Source organism: Vidua chalybeata, chromosome 2 (assembly GCF_026979565.1).
Source record: "Vidua chalybeata isolate OUT-0048 chromosome 2, bVidCha1 merged haplotype, whole genome shotgun sequence".
Lineage (NCBI taxonomy): Eukaryota > Metazoa > Chordata > Aves > Passeriformes > Viduidae > Vidua > Vidua chalybeata.
The window spans coordinates 73,839,128-73,865,391 of record NC_071531.1 but is presented as its reverse complement, the minus strand read 5'-3'; the positions used below and the strand labels follow the sequence as shown (position 1 = coordinate 73,865,391).

The 26,264-nt window shown below is 38.6% G+C and overlaps 1 protein-coding gene across 1 annotated transcript in view; it reads right to left on the bottom strand.

Annotated features, from left to right (window-relative positions):
- Positions 1 to 11,696: 11,696 nt before the first annotated feature.
- PRMT8 (protein arginine methyltransferase 8) overlaps positions 11,697 to 26,264 on the bottom strand; it is a 54,296-nt gene continuing 39,728 nt past the window's right edge. Inside the window, exons 5-10 of the mRNA XM_053935378.1 lie at positions 25,802 to 25,944; positions 25,331 to 25,418; positions 21,980 to 22,095; positions 17,319 to 17,469; positions 14,917 to 15,038; positions 11,697 to 13,148 (exon numbers count right to left, since the gene is read on the bottom strand). Coding sequence (XP_053791353.1) covers positions 13,065 to 13,148; positions 14,917 to 15,038; positions 17,319 to 17,469; positions 21,980 to 22,095; positions 25,331 to 25,418; positions 25,802 to 25,944 — 704 coding nt within the window. The 3' untranslated portion in view covers positions 11,697 to 13,064. The remainder of the gene's footprint in view (positions 13,149 to 14,916; positions 15,039 to 17,318; positions 17,470 to 21,979; positions 22,096 to 25,330; positions 25,419 to 25,801; positions 25,945 to 26,264) is intronic.

Below are 26,264 nucleotides of genomic sequence, written 5' to 3'. Positions count from 1 at the left end.
AAGCTGAGTACACATTGCAAAGGTGCAAGTACAAACACAGCACCAATGTCATCAGCCACACAGACAACACAGAGATTGATGTCTTCACTGCTTGTCACCCACATATACACAAGCAGCATTCCTATAAATATGAACACAGATAACCTAATCCTCCTCTTCCTTTCCAGCAGATCAAGATTGAAGTTCACTGATGAAAACGTGTGTGTACACAACTCCTATGACTTGCAGTGCTCTCTTTCTCCCACTCTGCCCCACACCTCTCCCAGGATCAAGCAGGACATAAGGTTTAATGAAAAGACTGGATGTCCTGCAGCTATGGGGCACAAGGCTCATTCAGATAAATTCTGACCAGCAGCTTGCCTGCGTACAACTGGTCTCTTTTATTCTACCTTCTCTTGATTTTTTTCCAAGCTTATTCTTCTTCCATCTACCCTGACCCCTCCCTTTTTCTGTCCTTCATATCCCAAAGAAACAACTTGTCCCTAGTTGCCTTTTCCCTGTTAGTCCCAGGTTTTCTACATCTGTACCCACATACATATTTCTTCTACCATTTCCTAAGTCACCTTGGCTTTATGTGCTGTTATTGATACAGTTACTGAGGTGCTGCTGGCCTTGCAAGTTGCCACTCCCAAAAGAGTCCCAACTATTCTCCTCCAATTATCTGTGAAGTTTATGTGTAACTCCTCCTTATCTATCTGGGAAGTCCAGGCATGGCTCACAGTGCTGTCCATAACAACTTTCAGCTTCTCACTCTGTTATTTGCAGTGTTCAGAGCTGCTTGTGCCATGTCCAGGGTTTCTCATGGTCTATTTGGTTATCTAAACCTCAGGTCAGGGGTTATTCACCTGTTGGCACACCTGAACAAACAGCAGTTACTGGTGGACTCAGGCCCACTGAAGACAAGACAGATATGAATAACATGCTACAAGGCTCTACTCCTGGACAGATTCTGTTGTCCAGCTGGCCATCAAATTGGTGTGGGAATTGTCAGGTTCCCACATTCCTTGATGCTGTGTTGCTGTCTTCTGACTCTCCAGCAGGGTTTTATACCTCCTGGCAGTATTTTTCTCAGCTCTTCAGAAAGTTAATAGTGGCTTAACAGTAGTGAAGCTTCTTTTTCCTCTTTTTTTTTTTTTTTTCCCATTCTTCCATTTCAATTCTCTCAATTTATCTCTGTCTGGTGAGGTACCCAATACTGACAGATCTTTGGATATGCACAATACAATGTCCATTTGCATGGATATAACAGAGTACTCCTAACCCTTTGGAAGTGGATGTCCATGAATTACTGTGTGCCAGTCAAAACAGGTTCCAGTTTGCCCAGATATGAATGGAGCAACAGTGGAAAAAATCATTGCACAGTATAACCTTCCTGAAAGAAGTGTACAACACCTCCTCACATACCAGATTTAAGGAGTGGTCTGCAGCTGTTAAAATGGGAATGCTCCACAAGGAATATGTGAGGAACAGACCACACTGAAGCAAGTTTGCCTCTGAAAGGACTGCAGTCAGTGGTCATACCCCATACTGGAGCAGGGATAAATGACAGGAGGACAACTGGCATCCCAAAGCCCAGGACAACTGGAAGCATTGGGATTGAACAGCTGAAACCATATTATTTGGGGTGGCAGAAAGCATCACACCCAGCCCCACAACTTCCTGTGCTGCCTGTTGGCTCCCTGGACAAATTCTGACAGACACAGTTAACCTCATAGTGAAAAAAAGGGAAACTGAACTCAGGAGCAAAGGAGAGAGAAAAAAATGTACTTGAATACATTTGTCTAATGGTTTACACTCTTCTTCTTTCCCCAGAACCTCAATCATCGTTAAAAGATTTGTGTACTTTGGTAGTAAATTAACTCAAGTAAAATTTCCCAACTTGGGACCATTTTTGTTTGCAACATCCGTATATTGGCAGAATTTTCTACCATGTGAGATCATTTTGGAATAAATCCACTTCATCATCTGCACAAGTGGAAGCTTGTTTTAGAAAGCAGAAACATGCTCATAAAGCTCATCAGTGGCAACTTCCTGAATTCATCCACAGCTGTTAAAATAATGGGTCTTTTTTGATTATTGAAATTAGAGGAATTGCAATAGCACTCACATACATTTCTAGAAAAAAGGAGAGAGTTGGGCACTTTGGCCTGTTCACACATCAGACAACTGAAGTTCTTTTAATATAAAGCTAGTAAAAGGCATATGGTTATTGACTGATGAAAATGGGCTTCTCAAGGGAGAAAAAACCCGGTAGGTTAATTTTACAGGGCATGTATAAAAGTTGATTTCTGTTACTAATCTCAAATACTGTATGCAGTGACACTGAATCCTTCCAAATGTACTAGAATTTGAAGGACATTGGATTAGTCAGATAAACATTGCTTATTTTGTTTCAAACACTGAAGAGGGAAGGGTTTCAAACAAGTCTGTCTATACTGGAGAGCTGTGTTTAGCTCCTGCAGTTGTCAGTGCCTTTTCTGCCACATGCTTCTCCTGAGCACAACAATCATTACAAGAAAACCCAGATTCAGAGGAGCTTTCTCACTGGAAATGTCTGGTTTTCATGGGTTGAACAGGAAAGGAGTAGGGAATCCTGTGTAACCCAGACATTCGAGTAACACATTATGTGGCTCTGAGTCTTACTCAAGCACTCCCATTACTTGAGGTGCTGTTTGTGTGTGGGTAATGAACAGTGAAGACCCTGCTGTGTTTTGTGTGGCTGATGACATTGGCGTGTTGTGCATGCATCTGCACCTTTACAGTATGTACTCAGCTCAGGTTTTGTCTGGACTTGCAGCAGTGAAGAGCAGCAGCCACAGCTACCATCCCTCTATGACATACAGTGTTGTGCCTGGCATTTTGTCTTCTGCCATCAGCCTCACGTTGTGAGAGCCATGTTCTTTTGCTCAGAGCATATATAATATGATTTTTTAGGTCTTGTGTCACTGTATCCAGCTTAAGCTTTTTTTTTTTTTTTTTGCTGTCTTCTTAATGACCTCCTTGTAAACACCAGTCTGCCTATTTGCAGGAGACAATGCTGCTGCAGCACTACACTTAAATCTTACCTTTTCAGAGCGAATCAAGTCTATGAATCGGGAATGTGAATATTGCCGTGACTGTATAGCTGCTGTTAAAGCTCAGGTGCTGCTGTTTTCAGAGGGTAGACCAGTGGGTAGGTTTGCAGCTCTCCATTCCTGCCAGTTGTTACTCCTCCATTTTACCTTTTGCAAGTTGTTAGAACCCTGCAACAAGCCATTTTAGGCCTTGGCAGAATCTCAAGGAAAAAAAAAATACAGAACAGAAGAAAAAGACAGAATTCTCTCCTGTGTTAGTGAGCTGAACTAGCTCAGCAAAATCTGACAAATACCACAGTTAGTGGGAGGATATGGGCGGAAAACACATCTAAGATCACAGTTTTGAGAAAAGAAGTCTAGAGGGGTGGGCAGCTCATTTTCAGTACCAAGGAGGTGTTTAATTGTCTTACCTCTTTTTAACCTCATCTTTAAATATTAATAAATGGAACTGGATGTGAGCCCTATTTCTCAGGCAGTCTGGGGAGCTCAGTATTGCTGAAGCCAAACACCAGTTTGGATGCCTCTGATGGGAGCTGGAAAGCCTCAGGACTAGCAGTGCATAGCTCAGAGGGAAGGAAGGCTCTCAGCTGCAAAGCTCAGATGCCTCCGCTGAGAGCCTGAGTGAACCGCTCAGTTTCTGCATTGCCTTCTCCCAGTTCTTACAGGTGCAAATGACTGAACTGCATTGAACTGCACTACTTGACAGCTTTGAACAAGGTCCTTTGAATCTAGGCTATTAAGGCTCATCAGTTGTCATAGCAACCCTGTATTGTATGGATTTATATTATGAGGCTGTAATAAGGCTGTTGCTCATCCCTCTGAAATGAGGCATAAATCACTAATGCAGTTTCTCAGTGACAGGACTTCTTTAAGTATTATTCTGACAGAGAAACTGATTTGCATTAAATGACATTTCTGTCAGAAAGACGAATGATAGGAGTAAAACTTTCTACAGGTATGCTTATAAGCATTTTTGTTTGTAACCCTCTGTAGAGTCACCTTTTACGCTGGAATAATTTATGTCATTAGAAGCCCCAGGGGAGGTTGTGCAAGGAATTACTAAACTTATGTAAAATATGTGAAGCCCTTGCTCTTGGCTTGTCCCATGCAGGGAGTGTTGCTTAGATGATTAAATAGTGAATTTTTTGTTTAATATTTGTTCCTTGCTGACATGATTCTTGTGTGGAACAGTAGCTAAATGTACCTTTCTGTCATTGCTATGCAGACAATGCAGCTGTGCAAACATGGTATACCTACATTACTGTAGGGTGCCATTGGTCAAGAAAGTGAAGTCATACACAATTACAGACATCTATCAAATGATTAAAAATTAACTTCTGGCAGATTTCAAAATGTAATGCTGAATAAGCTAGGCATGGTTTATTGTGAAGGGGATTTGTTCTCAATTTGCTGGTAACTTATAAAGTCCCCATCCTTGGAAGTTTTCAGAACACTTTTTACACAAAGCCACAGTGATTTAACACAGCTTTGAGGAAATTTCTGCTTGGACTAGAAACCTCCAAGGTTTCCTTACAACCTACATTTTGGTGGTACAGATGGAAAAATCCCATAACAAATACCATTTTAGTTAAGCAGACTGTTTTGAATGTCTGCTTTGTATACCAACATTAAAGCCTAGCAGTTAATTTAAGATCACCACACCACCTGCAACTGAGCATTTAAGGGTGTTATGAAAGCACTCTGTGGTGCAAGACATCTCTAAGAAAGCAAATGTCTGTCCTGTCTTCCAGAAGGGAAAGAAGAAGGGTCCAGACAGCAATGAGCCTTACAATCAGTGGGAAGGTGATGGACAGCTAGTCCTGGAAACCATTCTGAGGTACATGAAGGACAAGGTGGTGGTCAGGAATAATCAGCATGGAATGACAATGGGGAAATTGTGCATAATGAAGCTGATAGTTTCCACAATGAGATGTCTAGCTTGATGGATGAGAAGAGATTCATGGATGTTGTTTAATTCAGCTTTAGTAAGGCTTTTGACACTCTCCCATAACATCCTCACTGACAAGATGACAAAGTGTTAGACAGTTGGACAGGAAACTGCTCTGAAAACCAGCTGAATGACTGGGACCAGGGGGTTTAAAGAAAAGAAAGCTCAAGAGGGATCTTATCAGTAAATGTAAATACTTAATAAACTTTGGGAATGAAGAGAAGGGAGCCAGATTCTTCTCTGGAGTACCCAGTGACTATAGAAGAGGCTACAGGCACAAATTGAAAAACATGAAATTCCATCTGAACACAAGAAATTATAGTTTCTTTTTTCCTGTAGAAGTTCTCAAACACTGGACTAGTTTTTCCAGAGAAGTTGTGGAGTGTCCATCCTTGAAGATACTCCAAACCTAACTCTTAAGTGGTCCTAGGCAACCTGTTCCAGCTTGTCTTGCTCCAGCAAGGGGGTTGGATGTTTTCAAGAAATTGGTAAACCACAGTGGTACTTTTTGTCTTCCTCACTTCTACCTGTCTATAAATGTTCAAAGTCTTGTGGGACTGGCAATATCTCCAGGCCAACTAGATTTATCCTCACTGTCATGGGCATTTACATGAGTGGACTGTAGGAAACAGGCAAGTAAGAGATGAGGACAGCTTAGCAGAAATGTTCGAGAAAGGTCTAGTTTTGGTTTATAAGCAGATTCCACAAAGGGAATCCTATATATCCCTGAAATACAAGCTAGAAACTTCTCAAGATGAAGGAAAAGAAACAGCATATTATGCCAGTACTGTTGAAGGAAAAAGAATGGGAAGAACATAACACATTATCAATGTTCTGGCAAGCAAAAGTAAATTTTGCATTTGGACCCATGAACATGAGGTTGCAAGGGTCCAGGAATTTGCTCAGATGGAGAGTAGACATCCTGCTGCTTAACAGAATTCCTACTTAATGGTATCATTTAGCAAAAGAATTCCAATGGAAATTTCTCCAAGAAAATGTTAGAACTTATTGTCTTCACTACTTTTGTTAGTGGGTTGTGTCAGAACAATTTACCCAGTCTTCTGAATGTTTTCCAATTATTTTCTTAAGTTCTTTTCACAGTTACCTCCACATCTTTACTGGTAAAGGATACCTTCACTTTTTTTATTCTGGTCCTTCCATACCCTCAATTCATAGCTCAAAATGTATTGTCATCACGTGTTTTGTTGTTGTCTACTTGACATACAGATGTTATCCATCACATGCTGCTGCTTCAGCTTCACATAGCACTTATGTTTCTTGCTATGTTTCTACACTCACCCTGTAGGAAAGTGAGCAAAATAATGAGCTTTTTTTTTTTTCTGAGATACTCCCTCGGTCGTGATAATAGCAATTATATTTGCTTCAATCATATCTCATTAGCTAATGACATTGATTTTTCATGCCAATAAATGTGAAAAATATGCCACAATGGTGATAAAGTGCTTCTGCTAACTGATCGGCAAGTTACTGTTAATGAGTTACACGCGCCTTTCTGGGCCGCCAGTTCATATTCCTGCATCAAAATGGTAAAGCAGGTATGGTTTGTGATTAAATTCTGTTGTGACCTTAACACAGGGGTCCATTTCTGGTTCTAGGGCTGTGTTGTACTGGAAATGCTGATGGTTCACTTATGTAAATGGGAAATGGCTGGACACAAAAGCACAGAACCAAGCTGCAAAAGAGGATGTTATCTTTCCCACATGAAGACTTAGGGGTCAGCTCAGGCTTGATCTTGCTGATTGCTGTGCTTCTAAAAGACCACACTTGGTGGTTCAGAGGAATGACTTGGATTGCAGCCCAAACCTGTGTGTTGTTTGAGGAAGTAAGACTGATTTTGTGTTGCAGTTGTTATCTCAAAGGTAACATGGTTTCTTCCTGTTTCATAATCACACTATAGTATCTCCCCAAGCTTTCTCAAAAAATACTATCTTCATGTTTGCATCATCACAAATCTCCATTGTTGGTTTCCATTCAAAAATGAGAAAATATCAAACATACAAAGAAAAGAGAAAGGAAAGGGAGTCAGGGAAATTGTATTGGTACCTGTAAAGCCTGAAAGATATGCAAAGAGAACAGCAGAGATTTCAAAAATTTTGAGATCATAAAAATATTTTTTTTCTTTCCTGTCAGTTGTATCTGGACCCTAGAAGAATTTTTTTTTTTTCCTAAGAGGCAGGTGGTCTGCTTTAGTAGTCATCTGTGAGAGTGGTCTGCTTCTTTCTCTGTCTTGACTGTGTAGAACACATCTTTTACCTTTTTTGTGCTTATCCCCAGAAGCAGTAGCTATTTTCAGGGAACACTCTTGTTCCCTGTAGGTGTACTACTGCCCTGGCTCACCCCAGCCATCATACTGTGCAGAAACACCAGTTTTCTGGGAAATCTCTAGCTGATGATTCATGTTCTCTTTACTCTAAACATTTTGTTATATCAGATCTGAAGCATCAGGTTTATTTCTTTAGTTGCTTTTTAAAAAGATTTGTAGGTGCTGTTAATTCATACTTAATTTCTAGGAAGTTTAGATACCATCTAAAGGATTTGTCTTCTATATGGCTCCCACATGTGCTTAGCAGATTAAGATCTAAGATGATCTCTAAGAAATGTTGAAAGAAATGTTTCAAAAAAAGGTAAAAACCTCCCTCTTTTCTAGTTGGAACTAGTCTGTGAATGCTTCATGCCTACTGGAAAAGAAATCACCTGGCTTAGTTGTATATTCCATCTAGGCAGATGCACACACTGGCATAAACTTAGACCTTATAAACCAATAGCAATTGCTCATAAAATATGTCCTCCATGGCACCAACACAGCACAGTAAGAAAACTGAAGTTCTCTTTTAAATAGTGATCCTTGGGATTACATTTGTTGCAAAACACTTAGATGCATTTGTTAAGCACTGTGTTACAGCAGCAACATAGACTTTTGGGAGGAAAAATGGAGAAGGAGGGATTACAGGTACATAGGAGGTGTAATTCTTATAAAAGGCAAGGATGCAATCATGGGTTGTGTAGGGAAGAGGGGAGTTACCATGAGGGGACTAAGGTGGGAACTAACTGGATCTTCCAGTACCTAATGGAGAATTACAGTGAAAAGAGAGCTGGGCTTTTCTCGGGGGAAAATAGTAAAATAACAAGAACCAACAGTCCTAGGTTAAAGCAAGAGAAATTCCAGTTGAACATTAAGTGTCCCTGTGAGATTATCACAACACTGGAACAGCTGTCCAGAGAGGTTGGGAGAGTCTTTGTTCTTGGAAACCAAAGAATTTTGAATGGTTAGTTTTGGAAAGGACCAATGGAGGTCATGCAGTCTAACCCCCTGCTCAAGCAGGGTCCCTTAGAATCCATTACTCAGGATTAGTTTCCAAGTGATTTTTAAATATTTCCAGGGAAGGAGATTCCAGAACCTCTCTGGCCAATCTGTTCCAGTGCTTGATCACAGTAAAGTTCTTCCTCATGAAATCATAGAATATCCTGAAGTGGAAGGGACCCATAAGGATCATTGAGTCCAATTCTTGGCCCTGCACAACACAGCTCCAAGAGTCATACCATTTGCCTGAGAGTGTTGTCCAAACACTTCTTGAACTCTGTCAGGATTGGTGCTGTGACCACTTCCCTGGAGAGGCTGTTCCAGTGCTCAGCCACCCTCTGAGTGTAAAACCTTTTCCTGATATCCACCCTAAACCTTCCCTGACTCAGCTTTGTCCTGTTTCCTTGTGTCTTGCTGCTGGCTGCAAGGATGCAAAGGTCATTACTTTCCCGTTTGCTTCTCCCTGAGAGGATGCTAAAGACCACAATGAGGTCTCCCTTCAATCTCCTCTAGGCTGAGCAAACCAAGTGACAGGCTCATGTGGAACTTCCCGTGCATCAGTTTCTGCCCTTTGCCTCTTGTCCAATTGGTCGGCACCACTGAGAAGAGTCTGGACTCATCTTTTGGCACTCCCCCCTAGGGTGCTTAACAGACATTGAAAAGGTCCCCTCTCAGTCTTCTCTTCTTGAGGCTGAACAGGCCCAACTCCCTCAGCCTTTCCTCCTAAGAGAGATGCTCCTGTCCCCCAGTCATCCTCATTCCCCTCTGCTGCACCTGCTCCAGGACCTTCATGTCTTTCTTGGACAGTGACACCCAGAACTGGACACAGCCCTCCAGATTTGCCTCACCAGGACTGAGTGGAGGGGCAAGGTCACCTCCTTCAACCTGTTGACAGTGTTCTTCCTAAGGTACTATTGACCTTCCCAGATACTATTGACCTTCTTGGCCTCATGGACACACCTCTGGCTCATGGACAACTTGTTGTCCACCAGCATCTCCAGGTCCTTCTCTGAAGAGCTGCTTTCCAGCAGGTCAGCCCTGTACTTTCTAATCTTCCTAAAGCAGGGACTTATTCTTCATTATATACATAGAATACTGTGTATCCTTTATAAACTTACCTTCTAAGTGAATGAAGTTATCTATAATCAAATCTGTATGTGTTAAATTAATTTCTGAATTAATATTAAATTTAAAACAAATCCTGTTAGAAATTATCTCTGAGAAGGTTCTTCAAATTAGCACTGTGGTAAAAACATGTCTTGGGTATTACTGGGTAAATATTACCACCTTGGGTAATATTCTTGTTCCCATTTTCAACAGTTTCAACTCTTATTAGAAGTCTAAGACAGTATTAAAAGGCTGTAAACCCCTAATTCCACACATAGAAAGGTCCCCAGAACAACCCCTGCAAAACCCAACCTGAAACTATTGACATCTGGAAAGGGTTAATTTGTGCTAGGAATAAGAAGCTCTTATGAGAATAGAGCCATACTATGCTGTTCTTTAGAGAACCTTGGGAATACAGAGTGGCCCTCCAACACTAGGGACCACTTCCTTAATCCTATCAAGCACTGCAAGTGTGAATTGCCCACTGTGCCTTTTAGAGGCATGCTCAGTAGGGAGCTTTTTTTGAATGCTTCTTTTTGTTTCAAGTGACAGAACAATCCCTGAGAAACGCTTTAATACTTTCGCCTTAAGATCAGAGACAAGGCAGAAACGACCTGCTTCCTCTTTTCTCCAGTGCTGTCTTACTCATCAGGGACAGTCTTTTGTGTAAATACTGTATTTCTGTTTCTTTCTCATACTCTGTCCTCAGGTCATGGTCTTCTTTTCCTGTCTGTGGGAAGGGAATTAAATCTTTTAAACATGTGTTCTGTTTCAGCTCTCGACTGTCATTTTGTCATTATATTTTAATGTAAAGCTTTGAAAATCAGTGGCCTGGGTTCAGTCCTGGAGTCCATGAGCAACCTTCCTATTAAAGCCTTGAGAAAATGAGGCTCAGATTCTGTGGTAGTTACCTAGACTTGGATTGCTGAGGAAAACCTTGTACCTGATTGCACCTGACCTGCAAGGTCTTTGCATACCTTTTTCACTAATGCTGACATAACTGATGCTGTGTGTGCTGAACTCACCCGTGCTCTCAAAACCTTGTCGGTAGGTAACAGCTTTAATGGCCTTGCAAGACTGCGCTTGCTTTTTGATCACTGTGATTTCAAGGCACTCAGAACTCCGGTAGACACTCTCAGTTCTTTCTGTCATGGAGAAATACATGATTTTTTTTTTTTTTTCTTTTATGTGAAGAAAAGCACAAGCTAATTTTCCAGGATGGAATGTGCCTGAGGTGTGGTGACCACCTTAGAACTGTGCCATTAACAGTATCAGTCAGGATGTAATCCTGCAACACTGAAGTGAATGGGCACTTCAAGTACTAAGGTAAGGTGGCCACTATTGAAGAGAGACCAACACTTCTCTGTCAGCAGTTGAAAGATGAGGCAGAAAGGGCAATTGATGTACAGCAGTTCTTAAATACTTCTCAAATTGGTTAATGAACTGTTCTGATCAAGTGGGGTTTTTTGCTGCTTCTTGACCAGTGCTTTCCATCAGGCAAAAATTATACATTCTCAGTAAAGACCTTGGGGAACTTATTTTTTTTCTCTCTTTCTCTTTTTTCTTTTTTTTTTTCTTTTATTTGTCTTTTTTATTTTAAATAAGGTATGAGAGGTTTTCCCCCCTTCTTTGTTATTCTTTTAATATTAAAATTATTACATATTCATGTTGTGGGTAGAAAAGTGGATGGTTTGAAGTGCTTTCAAAGTATAATTTAGGCAAACAAAGTAAGAGTCTTTCCTCTTTCAGTAATAGTCACCTCAGTGATTAGTGGCAAAGACGAAGATGAAAACATTGTTTGAGTAGATTTTTATATAAATGGAGGGCCTGAGAAAAACTCTGGTAGATTTCCTTACCTTAAATTCCTAGAATCACAGAAGTGTTACTAGAAAGGGACTTGTAGATGTTTTTTTCCCAGTCCATTACTGAAAGAGTATCTGAACTCATTCCTTGAAAATGACAGCAATATTTCACAGATAAACTTGATTTTGTAAGGTAAGTTGTTCATCCTCAATCCAAAAATATGAAAGAAGCTTTAAAACAACAGTGATGAATCAAACTGCAAACAGTATCTTTTACTGCTGAATTACAGTTTAATTTCACTCTACATAGATACCATTTGATAGAATCCCCAGATCATATTCTTTAGACCATAAGAAAATGGAGGCACTGTACAGTTTCTGTGGAGGGAAAATCAATAGAAATAGGTTTCTAAAAAGCGAGAAGTTGACAAATACTGGCAAAATACATCTTCAAGTATGCTTTATTTGCAGGTGATTAAAAATATTTTTAGGCAAAAAACTAGTCAATCTTATCCAGTACAAGATAGAACATGATTTAGTGCCTAATGCCAGGCAGACTGGAAAATGTGTCAACAGGACTGGTGATGCAGTTGTTGAGGAATTACATGTGGTTAAATGGCTCATATTCATATAGTAAAAAGACCTGATACACACATATGAGGAATTATAAGCAGTTAATATTTTAACAATAAGCAGGAGATTTTGTACGAAAAACAAGGGACTCAAGGGGACGGGAAAGCTACAGACATCTTAGTAATATCAGAAGCCATCAACATTTTTTTTTTAAAGACATTAACTTGCTCCTGCAAATTACTGCACTCTTGAGAATAGTATTTGCAATTTAAAACTTATCTAAAACATCACCAAAAGGTAACACTAATTCCTATTTTTTTAAAATTATTTTGTATTAAGAATTTTGCAAAGAACTAAAATATGACATGGCCAAGAAGCATGAATTATCCACCATTTCAGAGACTTTGCATTCATCACATTTAAATACTAGGTGTCTGATTTCTGAAAGTCTCATGCAAAATCCAGCTATAAAAACTCACCACAGAATATTTTCAAGGATAAAAAGCTAGTTTTTTAAAGCTCTGACAGACATCCAGTTGTGAAGGTGAATTTCAAAACTAATGGTCCACATTTTCAGAGGACATTCAAAAATATAGTTGTTGAACTTCCTGTAAATGCCCAGCTCTTATCTACACTTTGCATGGAATATTTACCAAAGCTATAACATTGGACAGTTAATGGAATATATCACTACCTAGAGTAGCGCCAGAGGTAACATCATTATCTTTCCATAACTGCGTAATGAGAATTTAATAATCACAAAAAATTCCTATTATGAAGTGACTTTTTTTTTCCTCATGTACAATATATATATTCATTTATATTGAATATAAGTCCAGTAATACTATCACAGTAATGTGCTGTAGTAGTCTTTCATAGTGAGAAAACTGCCCTAATCTTCTTTAACATGCAAAGCTTGGAAGAACCAGAAATTCACAGTAAGTAATGCAATTCGTATATGCATCTTCTGCCATCCTAAAGTTAACCAGAACACTCAAGACTGTTGCTTATTTTTTTTTCCTATATTTAACAAAAGCTACAGTTCTGTATACTGTACATTCACAGTGGGATCCCAGCCCCCTGTACTATCTGCAAGAAAGATCAGGTTACCACCCTCCATCAGAGTAAACATTCTAGTATTTAATATAAGAATCTTGTGAACAGTTGTTCCTAGCTTGAAGCTCAGCAGTTCAAGACTTGATAAAATTCTCCTTTTCATCTCTCTGAGAGGTTTCTTGCTAACGCATTTTGTAGTCATTAGATACTGACATTTCACATAGCTGTCCTTTAAAATCCAAGTCTACTGTGAAATCCAGGTCACGCTGTAAAAAGATTTAAATGCAACATGTAAGTAAGACCATAAGTTTAGTGTATTAATTCAGTTATCATTGCTTGGGTTGAAACGACCAGCATATTCAAGAGATTCCTGTGGTGGTTTCTAACTTCTTTTGGTTTTAAATGGTGCTAACACTGAGAAAGCAGGCTGTAAGATGTTTAATAGCATTCACCATACAATCTGTGCTTAGGTCATATTTCTATACTCTTCCATAGATGGATTTAATGGTCTAGTTATTTCCTGGTTCAGAAAGCTTCTGAAATGCTGTTATCATATGTATCCTATGAAAATTTTTGTAGGGTACCCCCCATTGAGATGCTCTTAATTTAGGCTAAAGGGCTTTCCCACTAGGGGTTGTTCCAGAATAGATCTAGTAAACTTCCCATTATACAGTCATTTTTTATCTTATAATGACATGTTTTTAGGGAAGAGGCACTACACAGCCCTACAGAAGGAAGCTGTGTCTATGCAAGCTTTTGAAAAACTTCATGCTTCAGAGGAACAAAGCACTAGCAAATCCTTTTGAACCGAGGTGGTCTCTCTGTCTTACGACAACTATCAAGAGCACATTTATTTTAGCACCCAAATCTGCATTCAGGTGCTTACTGCTGTGCAAACAAATTTGAGATATTTTATTCATTTTTCTCCTTAATGAAAATTGATACATTTAAACCAAAAGAAAATATTCCAGTCCCCCTAGGATGACATAAGGGTGGGGAAACAGATTATTTTCCTCTTGCAGCAAGTAGCCTCAGGGATGAATATGTTTGTTTTAATGCCAAGTTTATTTTGTGTTTATTCCTTCCTCTGTATCAACACCACCATATCCAATCTGTGTTTGGTATAAAAATGGAAAAGCAATGAAAAAAAGGAAGACAATGAAATGTTAAAATTTGTTGCAGTTAACAAATGCAATTTTTCAACGATTACAACAACTGCATAGATGGATAATAGGTTATTTTAACTGCTGTTTACTGTAATAGAAAATGAAGAGATACTGCTCAAGATGTTTGGCAGAAAATGGTCCAGTGTTTCTCCCAGAAGCTATAATTCTCATGTCTTGTTCTACCCAGCCATAGGTTATCTATCACACCATGTCTCACAGTCTCCTTACCAGTTAAAAGAAGCGCTAGGGGGATTCAGCCCATAGCAAAGAAATTGAGAAAGTTTTCAACAGTCATGGTAGTGTGATATCCATCATGCTTTAGCTTTAGTCTTAAATAAAGCATCTGTGTTTTCTATGGAAAGGCACAATTTTTAAACAACCCTTTCACTCAATTAGTGAGTTCATACAAGCTCTGAAATGTGTTACTTAATTTCCTGTTGGACTGTTCTTGGGTGCTGAGTGACAAGTCACTCAGTGCCCATAGATGTGGAACTGAAGTACTTACTTTTGATCATCCTGTATTGGCAGAAGGGATCTTTCCACTGATTTCACTGACACTGTGAAAAACCCCTTGCCTGCTTGCATCACAAAATGTGAGTAAAGCTGATTGCAGAGGGCAGCTGACTGAGTGATGTATTTGAATCCTTTCTCCCTTCCCATGCTAGCCTGCTTGCAGGCTGACTTCTGTAACATTAGCACTGCTTTACTATTGCTGTCATCAGCTTCGGTGAGGCTGTGACTGGAGCTCTTACTAATAAACATGAATGCCTTTAGCACACTCATTGTTTTAGTCCTATGCATTTTCCTTATTGGTGATCATGGTTTGTGATCAGTAGAGATGGAATTAGGATCAGCGATGCTGACTTACCACATTTTTTGCATTTGGTTTCATGGATATAGTCCCATAGATTTCTTCTCCTCGTCTCACAGTTAAATAGTCCTCCAAGTAGAAGACAGTTTGCTTCCAGTGAGTATAAGGAGCATCAGGTGCTAAAAATATATACATGGGTATCACTTATTGAAATTTCTTAAATGCCTTGCAAATCAAATTATGATTTGGAAACAATTGGGAAAAATCCTTTCTTTTCATAGAAAGCTTTATGTCCTATACTAGCAAATATACTTTACAACAAAATTCTATTGCCTGTCTGTGAGTTGTCTTCTAATTTTTACTGGTATATGTCAGATATTAATCACACCCAGCAAGAAAGATTCCACAAAAGGGCTCACAGGGCAAGATAGGCACATTTTTATGCTTTTCTTTCAACCCACACATGTTCAAATTGGGAAAACCTTTACCACTAAGTGCTTTGAATTTCAGAAATCTAAATTAGTTCAAAAAACAATGACACAAAAGCATGAAGGAAAGGTACATCAAAAACTATTAATCACTATGTTGCAAATGAAACATTTGACTAGTGATCCCAAAGCAGCAAATTTTATAGTTTCCAGGAGGATAGAACGGATGAAAGGGCACTAGCACCTTGATCTCTTTTGGGACTATTAAAAGGCATTTTGGGCAATTTGCCAGAGATGGAAACTGGTCTAAATTAATTTCTAGTCCTGCTTAGCAGAATCACTTTGATGACCCTTTGCTATTTCTGGCTTTTAATTTACTTCTTTGGTCCTATTTCTGATTTAAATTCCAATCTTTGAGCAGTGCCTATTGAACTTGTATTGGTCACTTCTTGTTCCTACCATTCCTGCAATCAAGAGCATCTAGGAACCTAAGAATAGCTGTAGGAGCTCAAAGACTTCCTAACCTGGCAAAAAAAAAGCCTCTGATAAATTTATTTTTCTTCTATTTGTATCCCCCAGTCACATGAGGTCACTGTATGGTATCATTATTAACACTTTAATAAAATAATGATTTTATTTCATTTCAACATCAATGTTTCAAAAAATTACTTGAATTTGAAATTTTTTTGTGACTGGGCTAATACTGATGCTTTTTAAAAAAACTGGCAAGACAGGAATTTTTAACTCTTTTCTAAAATTCTAGATTCAGAAGACCTATATAAAACAACATTTTTTTTCAGAAACTGTGCTAGCAAATTGGTATCATCGAAAGGAAAAGGATTTTACCAGATAATTTCTGTCTATGTGTCCAGACAGTTTTAATCACTGTTAATCCCAGTTGTTAAATGAGATATCTTCTTGTAGGAGTTCTGATCCAGACTGTTTACTATTTGGACATGGCTGCATAAAATTTCTAACTGAAAACATGTTTGACCAAAATGAAATTGAATTTATATTCTAAATCATAACTGCTGCCTTGTACATGCCCACATAGTTGTGCACATGTCCCTCTGTAGGGCCACGTTCCTTAGAAAAGTCTGGCATAAATGGAAACTTGTGCCTCAACAACAGGGGCTGTGTGTAATGCAAGCCCAGGTCTCCATGTCCACCCCAAATTACACACTTATTCATAATTTATAAAAATAGATATCAATGAAGAAGCATTTTGACATGTCCTACAAACGGGTGTATTTTACTGAATTCAGTGCAGCTTTGCCAACAGACACCAGGTGAGAATCTTTACCAGTCTTCTAGACAGTGGTGACCTTCAGCAGCAGATGGCCAAACAACCTTTTTATGGAGTAATTCTTCTGCACCTACCTTATAATGATAAACTGAACAGAGACAGAGAAGCACTTCACCCTTCTGTCTACACAAAGGCTGTCTACAGGATGAGGTTTTTGCATTTATTGCAAGACTCTCTGGTTTATTCAGTCTGGTAAAAAATGCCTTAAGGGAATGGAGTTATTCCTTTAAATATCTGCTCACCAAGTCAAGGCAGAATTTCACATCTTGGTTGTTAGAGACAGCTCACATAATCACTATGTGTGTTTTTATAGCTTGGAAAAAGTGGTAGTTTTGTTCTAGACTCTGGGGCAAGCTTTGTTGGGTTTTGAATTTAGGGAAAACTAGAATGCAGAGCTGCTATTTCTCTCTGGGCTGATAATTCTCTGTCTAATCTGAGAAACTTGACACAGGACTTAGATATAACTGGTGAGGGACACAAATTCACAGGTTGTAATTCCCACTGAGCTCTAAGATTGATAGCCATTATGAAATTCTGCCTCTCTTTCCACAGAATTCCTGTAAGCAGTTGTCCTTTCCCCATCCTGCTCACCTCCCCCAAAATTACAATAGTTTTTATCACTGTAAGTCAAATGTGGTGGTACATTAAACCTTCCCCTACCATCTAATCAGCAGCACTGATAGACTGATGCCAACAGAAATGAAATTAAAAGAAATACAGATTACCTGTAGAAAATCCCATCTTCTTGTGGCACTTCGTAAATTCAATATTAAAATAGGTGACCAAGGCATGAATGTAATCATTGCGTTGAATTTGGAGGCAGAATGCAGAAGTAAATTCCAATTCTTCAGTCTTCACTGTATAAATATCTACTTCCTGTTTTGAGGAGACAGAAATGACATTTACACGCAGATGTCTGTGACTGTCAGGTAAGTGTTAAATGATGTACTTTAGTATTTCATTTAATGATCAGACACAAAGGTGACTGGCAGCTTTTTAACACTGTAAGAAATCAGAGGTATATTCTAATATATCAAATAATGAGCAAATGATGCAGTTATCTGACTAAGCTGACAGAGAGGACACTCACTGAAGAGCATGTGTTCTTGGGAATGGCAGGGAAGGGCTGTAGGAGCTGGGGAAAATCAGGGTAAAAAGGTGCTCTGATAAATACAGGTAGATGTTGAAATGGAGATACAGGTCCAGTTCAAAGACCTTTTATCATCAGGGACTGTCAGCATGAGGAAAGATGCCAGAGCTGTGTTTTTAATAAAAATAACCTTATTTGGTTTTGCATATCTGGAAAGGAAAGCAATTTAACGGTGTCAAGCACTCAAAACATTTGAGGCACGAGATTTTGATGGTGATGCTTTCTAGTCCTGTGTCAGGTAACTGATTCCAAACAGTGAGCACAGGGATCTTGCTCTTGAACAAGACAGAAACAAATTATGTCAATTATACTATGGCTTGATTGCAGTAGTTGGAAAGGATGATGTAGTCTTCAGGTTTGCTTACTTCCATTAATATTTAAATCTCACTGTTCAAGGCTTAAACTGTGTTTTTCAGATGGATCTGATTTCCCCAGCTACATACTGCTTTTATCTAGGTTGTTTCTAAAAGTTGTAGTGATGATAGGGAGGATGGTAAGTCTGAAGTACTATTCTAATGCTGTGGGAAATGTTTCCTATGCACTTTCTGGTACCTTCATTACTCATTCTCATTGCTCTGGTACCCTTATTGCTCATGCATATAGGGAAACGGAATTTCTGTAGGCAGAAATCCAGATTTTCTCTACTCTACCAGCTGAAGTCAGGAATTGTGTATCTGACCTCACTAGCACTTCTTAAGACTTGCACTGCAAAATGGAGAGCAGAGTCTAGACTGCCCATTAGAGAGCTCTTTTAGCCTCTTTTAGGGCACACTAGAGGGCTCTTGTAGAAATTGCCTTCTGTAATCGAAGGTAAAACTGCAAAAAGAGACATGGAAAGATGCAGCCATATTTCAGTTACTGAAGTATATGCATGGACCACACATGTGTTTCTGAGACTTAGAAAACTTATGGGGAGATGCTTTAAGCAAGCCATAGCTTTGGCCTGTCTGGTAACCATTATTGTTCAAGAACAACTTAATCATAATGAAAATTATTCTACTGCATTGCAACGACACCCTGAGGCACTAGTGTTTATCCTATGTGACCTATGCATATAACTGGTCATTTAAAGCTGTGATAACCTCAAAATGTCTTTGGTTTTTCCCCCTCAAAAGAGGGTAAGAAAAAAGCATGGTAGGAATGAGAACTTCTGAGGTCTCCTGGCAGAGTTCCATACCAGCCTGCAAAATTTGCTTTGCCAAGCTAAACTGGACTGGTGTGTGATAGCTGCAGACTTCTGTAATTTTTGGTGTCTTTTTAGTGATCTCACTGTGGGGAAATTGGGAATTAAGTCTAGTGGTGAGGGACATAAAAGGAAGCTAGCTCCCTCTCTCTGAGCTGTGTTGGCTGTGCAGGGTAAAGTGGAATCAAAAGCACTAAGAAGTATTTTCATTAGAGAAGTCAGTAGAAATTTCTCAAAAATATTAAACAGATATCCTGAATAAACTGTTGGTCACTTTTGCAGTCCTTTTTTAAGGACAGAGACATAGCTTTTTTACAACGCATGGTAGGAGACAAAAGTGGGGTGATTTTTATTAATTAATATAATTCTGAGAAAGGCCAAGTCTGGTTTTGGTGATCTCTTTGAATTGTACTCTGGCAACTATATATTCTTATATAAAATGGCAACACTCATTACAGCTAACTGCACAGGAGACAAATTATAGAAATTGGAGTTAAAGTTGCTTCTAGAGTGCCATGGCATCTCTTTCCTGATCTCCTTCCCAGACAGTCAGGTTATTCAACTAGGATTTTGTGAGCATGGAAATAAACGAAACATGCAAATCTCAGTGGATGTCCAGGTTTGGTGGAGTTATTTATTGTCTTTTGTTTGTTTGTTTGTTTTTTGGATCAGAGAAGAAAACACAACTGTTTTACTAAGTATGAAACAAACTTTCCCATATTTTTTGGCAATGCTACTGAAAGCAGTAGGCTCCCAGTACACTTATTCCTGAATTCACTTATTGATTCTGGTGGTTTTAAGATGCTTTATTCTCACTACTCTCCCTGGCTGATTTGCTGTGGAAGTTAAACACAGGACTCCTATTTGGCAGGACGATTCCTGTGCCCCTCAGATGTATTTAAGAGATCATGCAAAAGAGAATGGCTCTCACAGCAGAGAGGATGCCACATTCCCTGCATGCACCACCCCTAATGCACCTGTGGTCCAGTGCCTAAAGTTCCTTAAAGCATTCAGAACTTGGGTTACATCCAGTTTCTGAGGAGTAAAAAAGAGGAAATTTTACTCAAGTCTCCAGCATGTCAGATAAGTGCCATGGCTACACAGCATGCACAGTTGATGTCTTATTTTGCTGATTTTGTAGAACCGTTCAGAGCATCTGAACTGGGAATTGAAATAACTGCAGAAGCACAAGACTCTGACTGGTCTCTGAGGAATGTATCTAGTGACTGGTCCATCCACTGACTAATGTAGAGAGAACCCAGACTCATCTGGTAGGCACCCTAAATTAGCTGGCTTTTGGTTGAATACAACCCTAGAAATCCCTCTGTGAATCTAATATGAACAAGCTGTGCTATGCAAAAGTGCTGTAATAAAACATTTGAATAATTAAACATTATGGCTTTGTTTATTCTCAAATGTTTTCTTAGGCTAATATTATTCTCTGAATTCACAAATATTTTCAGGAGGAAAGAAATGCACTTTATATAAATAAACCATGTGCAAAATTAAATTAAATTTAAAAATAAATAACTACAGAGTCTGTTTTTCCTGCTTCCATATTGCTATCTTGAAGATAAATCTCCCTCCTTCATGCTTTTCATTGACAATTTTCTCTTTGCTTAGTGATCAGTTTGTGAGATTAGTGACTGATTCTGGAATGGAGGGTGGTTTGTGCTTGCGTACTTATTACCTACTTTGCTCTCATGGTGCCTCTACATGGTACAGCACCATTCAGTTTATGGACAAAAGATGTCAAAACTAAATATAAAACATGAATAGAAACACTTTGAAATTGTTTTCTGTCATCTTAAACCAAATTACTTTCAAAGACCTTCTAAATAAAGCATTGGATTTGCACTTCAATTAAGGGTGTACAGCTTTTTATTCCAGAGCAGCCAACCCATTTTGCTCCCTGATCTCTTTCTCTCTGGACATATTTCATGGAGTCTAAATAGCTATTTCTTTTGTGTGTGCTGCAATTTCAAATTGCCCTGGTTGAGGCTGTTTTCAGGCACAGCCATGTGCTCCCCTCAGTGCAGATGGACTGTGCATGCATACGTACTCATGCAGAGTTTCTGCTTCTGTTCCTTTTTGCTGCTTTCAGTAAAGGTTTTGCAGACTGGAGGCATGGCTTTCCCTTTTGCATACGGGAATATTTAATGCTGTGTTTTTCACTGGCAAAAAGTGAAAGGGAAAAGTTAGAACTGATTCTTTGGGATAAATGAGCTCTTGGCTTCATGGACCTGGTAGTACCACTACTATTGATGCAGACAGCCTTGTCCAGGACAGTTGTCCTACACGAGGAGGATTCCTTCACATGAAGGAGATTTTAGAGCTTTCAAGTGTTCCTGCAGGCGGATCCTTCATTGTTAACATGATCTTGTGAACAGGGTTTAGTGACCTTTCTCATGTAGAGCAGGGTATCAGTAAACCTCTGAGTGCAGATGTTTGGGCTGAGAGAAAACAGTTACATTCTATATAAGGCTAAGAATTAGGAAGTTAGAGAAAAAAAATTGAGATCAAATTCTGATCACTTGTTCTGGAGTTAATTATTTATTTGATCATCAGTTCAGAACTGATGCTTCAGACTTTCTTACTGCAAACAGAATCATTTACCCCTTCTCCTCAGCAGCACTCAATCAGTAATTGGCAAAAAGGCAGGGCAATTCAATTTCATATCTAAATATACCATGTCTCTCTTCATCCACTATTTGCACATGTAAAATTTCTAAGAATCTTGAGTTACAACCTGCAGATGTAACCAGATGAGTAGAGACACAAGGAGCATCTTGCTTTTGGGAATTCCGTGAGAAATCAAGGTATCAGTGTTCATGCTCAGGTCACGTGACAGCATTGAGCGTGTGAAACATGCAAGAACCGGCTAATTTAAAACTGCACAATTTTCCTTCTTAGTGTGGCAGCGTTCTGCAATGATGGCTTCTGCAGCTGCTTCAAAGCATGCAAAGACAGTACCAAAACATAAGCAGCAGGTCCCAAAAGAACCCTGCAGTTAGCTGTCAACAGTCAATGAAGTATATTCAGAATTACCAAACCTTTATTAAGCAGGCGTTGGTCACCACTTGCTTTGGATCTACTATGTCCACCAAGGGCTCCTTCATGGCAACATCCCTAATACAGGTCATGTCAAAGCCGTACACATTCTCCCACCCTGTCAGTGCAAATGGATTTGTCAAGGTTAGCAGCAATAATAGAAAATATTTTTTGTTTCTCAAAGCATTTTTCTTTTGAAAGAATTTCTACCATCCCCTAATTTTCAGATGTCCCCTTCAGCTCTTTGCTCCCTGCCCCAGCTGTCTATGTCATCATTGCCATTTTACAGATCATGCAGTTCTGGCAAAATAAACCCTCAAAGTACATCTTTGAACAAGTGGTACTTATTTTTTGGTGTCTCCAAAACTGCTTTATATGAGATTTGTCAATGATTTTTGTGGCTTTAGAGGCTTGTGATTGTTGCCCAAAATCATCTGATGTCAGGCTGAGCACTGGGGGTTTTTTTTGTTTGTTTTTGGTTGGTTTTTGTTTTGTTTTGGTTCTTTTTTTTTTTTCCCTCTCATAGATTGCCACTCAATTGGCAGTTTACAAGCTCTTTTGTTTATTTAAGTAGTTTTAGTTTCAGCAAGTAAATTACTAGCAGGAGTAGAATTGTAGGTGTGTTTCTATAGTTGGGACTCCAAGTTTAAATCTGCACATACATCATGGCAGAAAAGCAGAAGGTTCACTTTGAAGAGATTTAAAAGCCATGCCAATCCTCTGTATTTGAATTGTTCCTCTGATTGTTCCAATAGATGCTTCTTATCATGTTGAGGATTTTTTGCACAAAATGAGTACATTATAAAATGGAGAAGTACACTGGCTTTGCTTTTAAGGTTGCTTAACAAAGTGAAAACAAGAACCTTCAAACAAGTGAAATCTTAAGTCTTATGAAGCATGTAAGTCAAGGTCCATTCAGTGCTTCATCTCAAAATATAAACTGAATACTGGGAGTATTTTAAAAATGGCTTGAACAAAAAACAAAGTAAACAGATAAACACATTTGTGAGCATATTTGACATGTCTCATTTTTTTTCAGAGCATAGCATTTGAGCTACTGGGGTTTCCAGAAGAGAATGACTGAAAATGTCAAGTGATATAAAAATCTGCATATTCCTAAATTGGAAAAAACATGGACACGAACGATTATTTGATATCTCTTTATTATCTCTTTATTGGGTTGTGAGTTTCTCAGCATTTCAGGGAGCTGAAACTTTTGTTTCAGGCATCATGAGCATTTGAGAACTCCAGATTACATTAAAAAAAGTCCTATATTTTTATGTGATTACTCAAAAAAAATTAACTAGGAAACCTTGAAGAAACAACTTATTAATTTTTTATTTATTTTTGGGGCCTCCATAATTTACTGCACCTCAGCCCACATGGGATACGTTTGAAATATGTGGCCTAATCTGTCTTAGGCAGAGAGCTGGCATGTGAGGTAAAAAATAAAATTATATGTTTTACATTTTGCAGTAAATCAGAGTAATTGACTGTAGTAGTACTCTGTGGCACTAATCTACAGTTAAAAAAATCAGAAGTTAAATTTTTTTAAAAACCTCTTATTGCATTATTTCTTTATCAATATAATGGTTCTTGAACGCCCTTTAAAATGCTCAGCCCCACACCACATATGAAGGCAAGACTCCTTAAGAGAGAAAAAGATGAAAAATTGGAAGGTAAGGAGCAACATCAAGGATTTATAAATGGAAAGAAAAGACAAGGTGGTGGTGCAGATAGATAGTGGGATGGAAATAACTGAGGACACAGAGGTATATAAGGTATATAAGGTATATAAAGTATATAAGGTATATAAGGTATATAAGGTATATAAGGTATATAAGGTATATAAGGTATATAAGGTATATAAGGTATATAAAGTAAGGTATATATATAAGGGGAAGGGAAATCAGAGGTGAAATCTGAAAAGAAAGTGTCTTAATGGAAAACAACATTTTAGAAGAGGGAAAAATGTCTTTGTACATTTTTTCACATGGCTCAAAATGAAACAATTTGAAAACAGATGTATTGTCTGTGAGAAAAGAAAAAGACTCAAGGTCTAGAAAGGAAGGAGTTCAAAAGCAAAATGAAAGATTTTAGGCCAAAATGGCTCTGATTTCTGTACAGAACGGATACCTCATACATCCTTTTGAATCTGTACATTTTATAAGGAGTTTAACTGTCAAGGTCATCACATAGCTGAGGAGAAAAATGTAGGCTGTGCTAGAGGAGCAGATATAATCCTCCCTGGCACTTACAGAGACTTCTTGTCACCGCCCCACTGCACTGGGCTTGCTTTTGACCCAAAATAGCAATTTTGACCAACTGGCAGTTCTGTGTATTAGCACTGAATTTGATTACAAAAACACCAAGCCTTCTTTTCTGGGAGGAGGTGAGAGTCAAGGAATGAGGAGTTAGGCATTTTTATTTAAAGATGGTCTGAACCCACTAATTTAACCCAAATTTTCACATGTATCTTTGGTTAATAAATCTGCTTAGGAATTTTGTCGTTCTTTTTTTTGGATAATGGAAAATACCTTTAAGTGAAACTGCCCAGCTCTGAAAAATAAATAAAATCAAAAAATGTTGCAAGGAAAAGAAGAATGAAATAATGTAAAACTTGTTAATTTGAGCACAGCAGGAGCCTGGACTAGGTCACTTGTAGATGTCACTAACAACACCAGTTATTCAATGATATCACCAAGGAAACTCTTCCAACATTTTAAAAGCAAAGGAAAAGTCAATTTTATGCATCTATGAAGTATTAAAAAAACCCAAATTAAAACCCTTGTTGAACATATAAGTCAAATTTAAATTTCTGATCCTTATTTTTAATTTAAAAATTCTTGCATAAAATGTTTTTTAAAAAGATATACATGTTGTGGAATTTTTTCTTTTTGACAGGCTATCATGGAGATATAATTTTTTTCTAGGTTTATTTCTTCACATGTACAATTAATTCGCATCTTACTGCTTTTATGTTTTTGTTATGTTAAAAACAAAAATAAGGACCTAAGTGGTAAAAGAATATTACTGGGCTTTGTGGCTGTTATGATGGATTATATCTTTATCAAAACAACAACAAAACTAGATCTCATTTAATCCACATTTTAAATATAGCTAAAGGCATTAATATAACTCTAGGCAAAGTCTTCATCAGTTTATACATGCATCTCTCCTTTGTGCACTTTAAATTACTGCAAATTTCCTGTATTTATCAGCAGACCAACATTTTCTCAGAGTTCACATTCATACTGGAATTCTGGCCTGCAAAGAGATCAGAGTAGGCTACTGGAAATGAAAGATTTTAGGGAAATAACCACAGAAAGTGTTACTGGCAGGTGCTTACTCACAGTGAATTTTGAAGTCCTTGTACTGTCTGTCTTCAATTGCTACCACGTACAAAGCAGCTCGGTCTGGAAACATTAGCCCTCCAGGTTTCTGTTGATGAATTGTGGGGAAATGGATCTCGTAATCTATTCACCTGACAAAGACATCACATTTTGAACTGCACATACAAAAACCAGACAAGCACCCCTTGCATGCCTTTATTGTTTTCCTTCAGATTTGCACACCAGCTCTAACCGTGGAGCCTGCGGCAATGTCATTAGACAGTGTCTAGGCAAACTTGGCCGGCCAGCACTTAATCAAAAGCAAAGCTCTTTCACTGAGGTTCCCTTTGTTATCTCCTCGTTAAAGCCTAAGAAATGGCACTTGGAGATGTGACCGTGTCTCGTTATGGCGACAGTAGGGAAGGGAAAGCTTGCAGTCAGAAAATGAATGGTGACTGCTCCAGCAAGGAGCACGACATGCAGAGCACCTACCAGCCACTTGTCTCGTGCGAAGATGACTGTGTTTAACATTGACTCATAGAACAGACAGTAACCCATCCACTCGCTGATGATGATGTCTACTTGATCCACAGGTAATTCAACTTCTTCCACTTTACCTTTAAATATTGTGATTACTGAAAAGAGAATCCAAAGAAATACGTTTCACATAATAAAACACCTGACTAAGATCCTTACTGGTGAATGTCAGGCTGACCTTTTCAATACGATTCTCTTCTTGAATGCCTGTCCATAAAGCATGACTCCATGTGACTCAATGCATTTCACACTTTTGAAAAACTATTCAGAGTACGTATAATAAATAGAATTTTTAGTATCAGTATGAAAAGAAAAAACACCAACCCAAAATCCAAAGGCCAAACAAAAAAAACCCACCATGTCTAAAAACAACAGAAAAACAGGCCTTACCTGGTTACCTGTATAATCTCATTTTAAA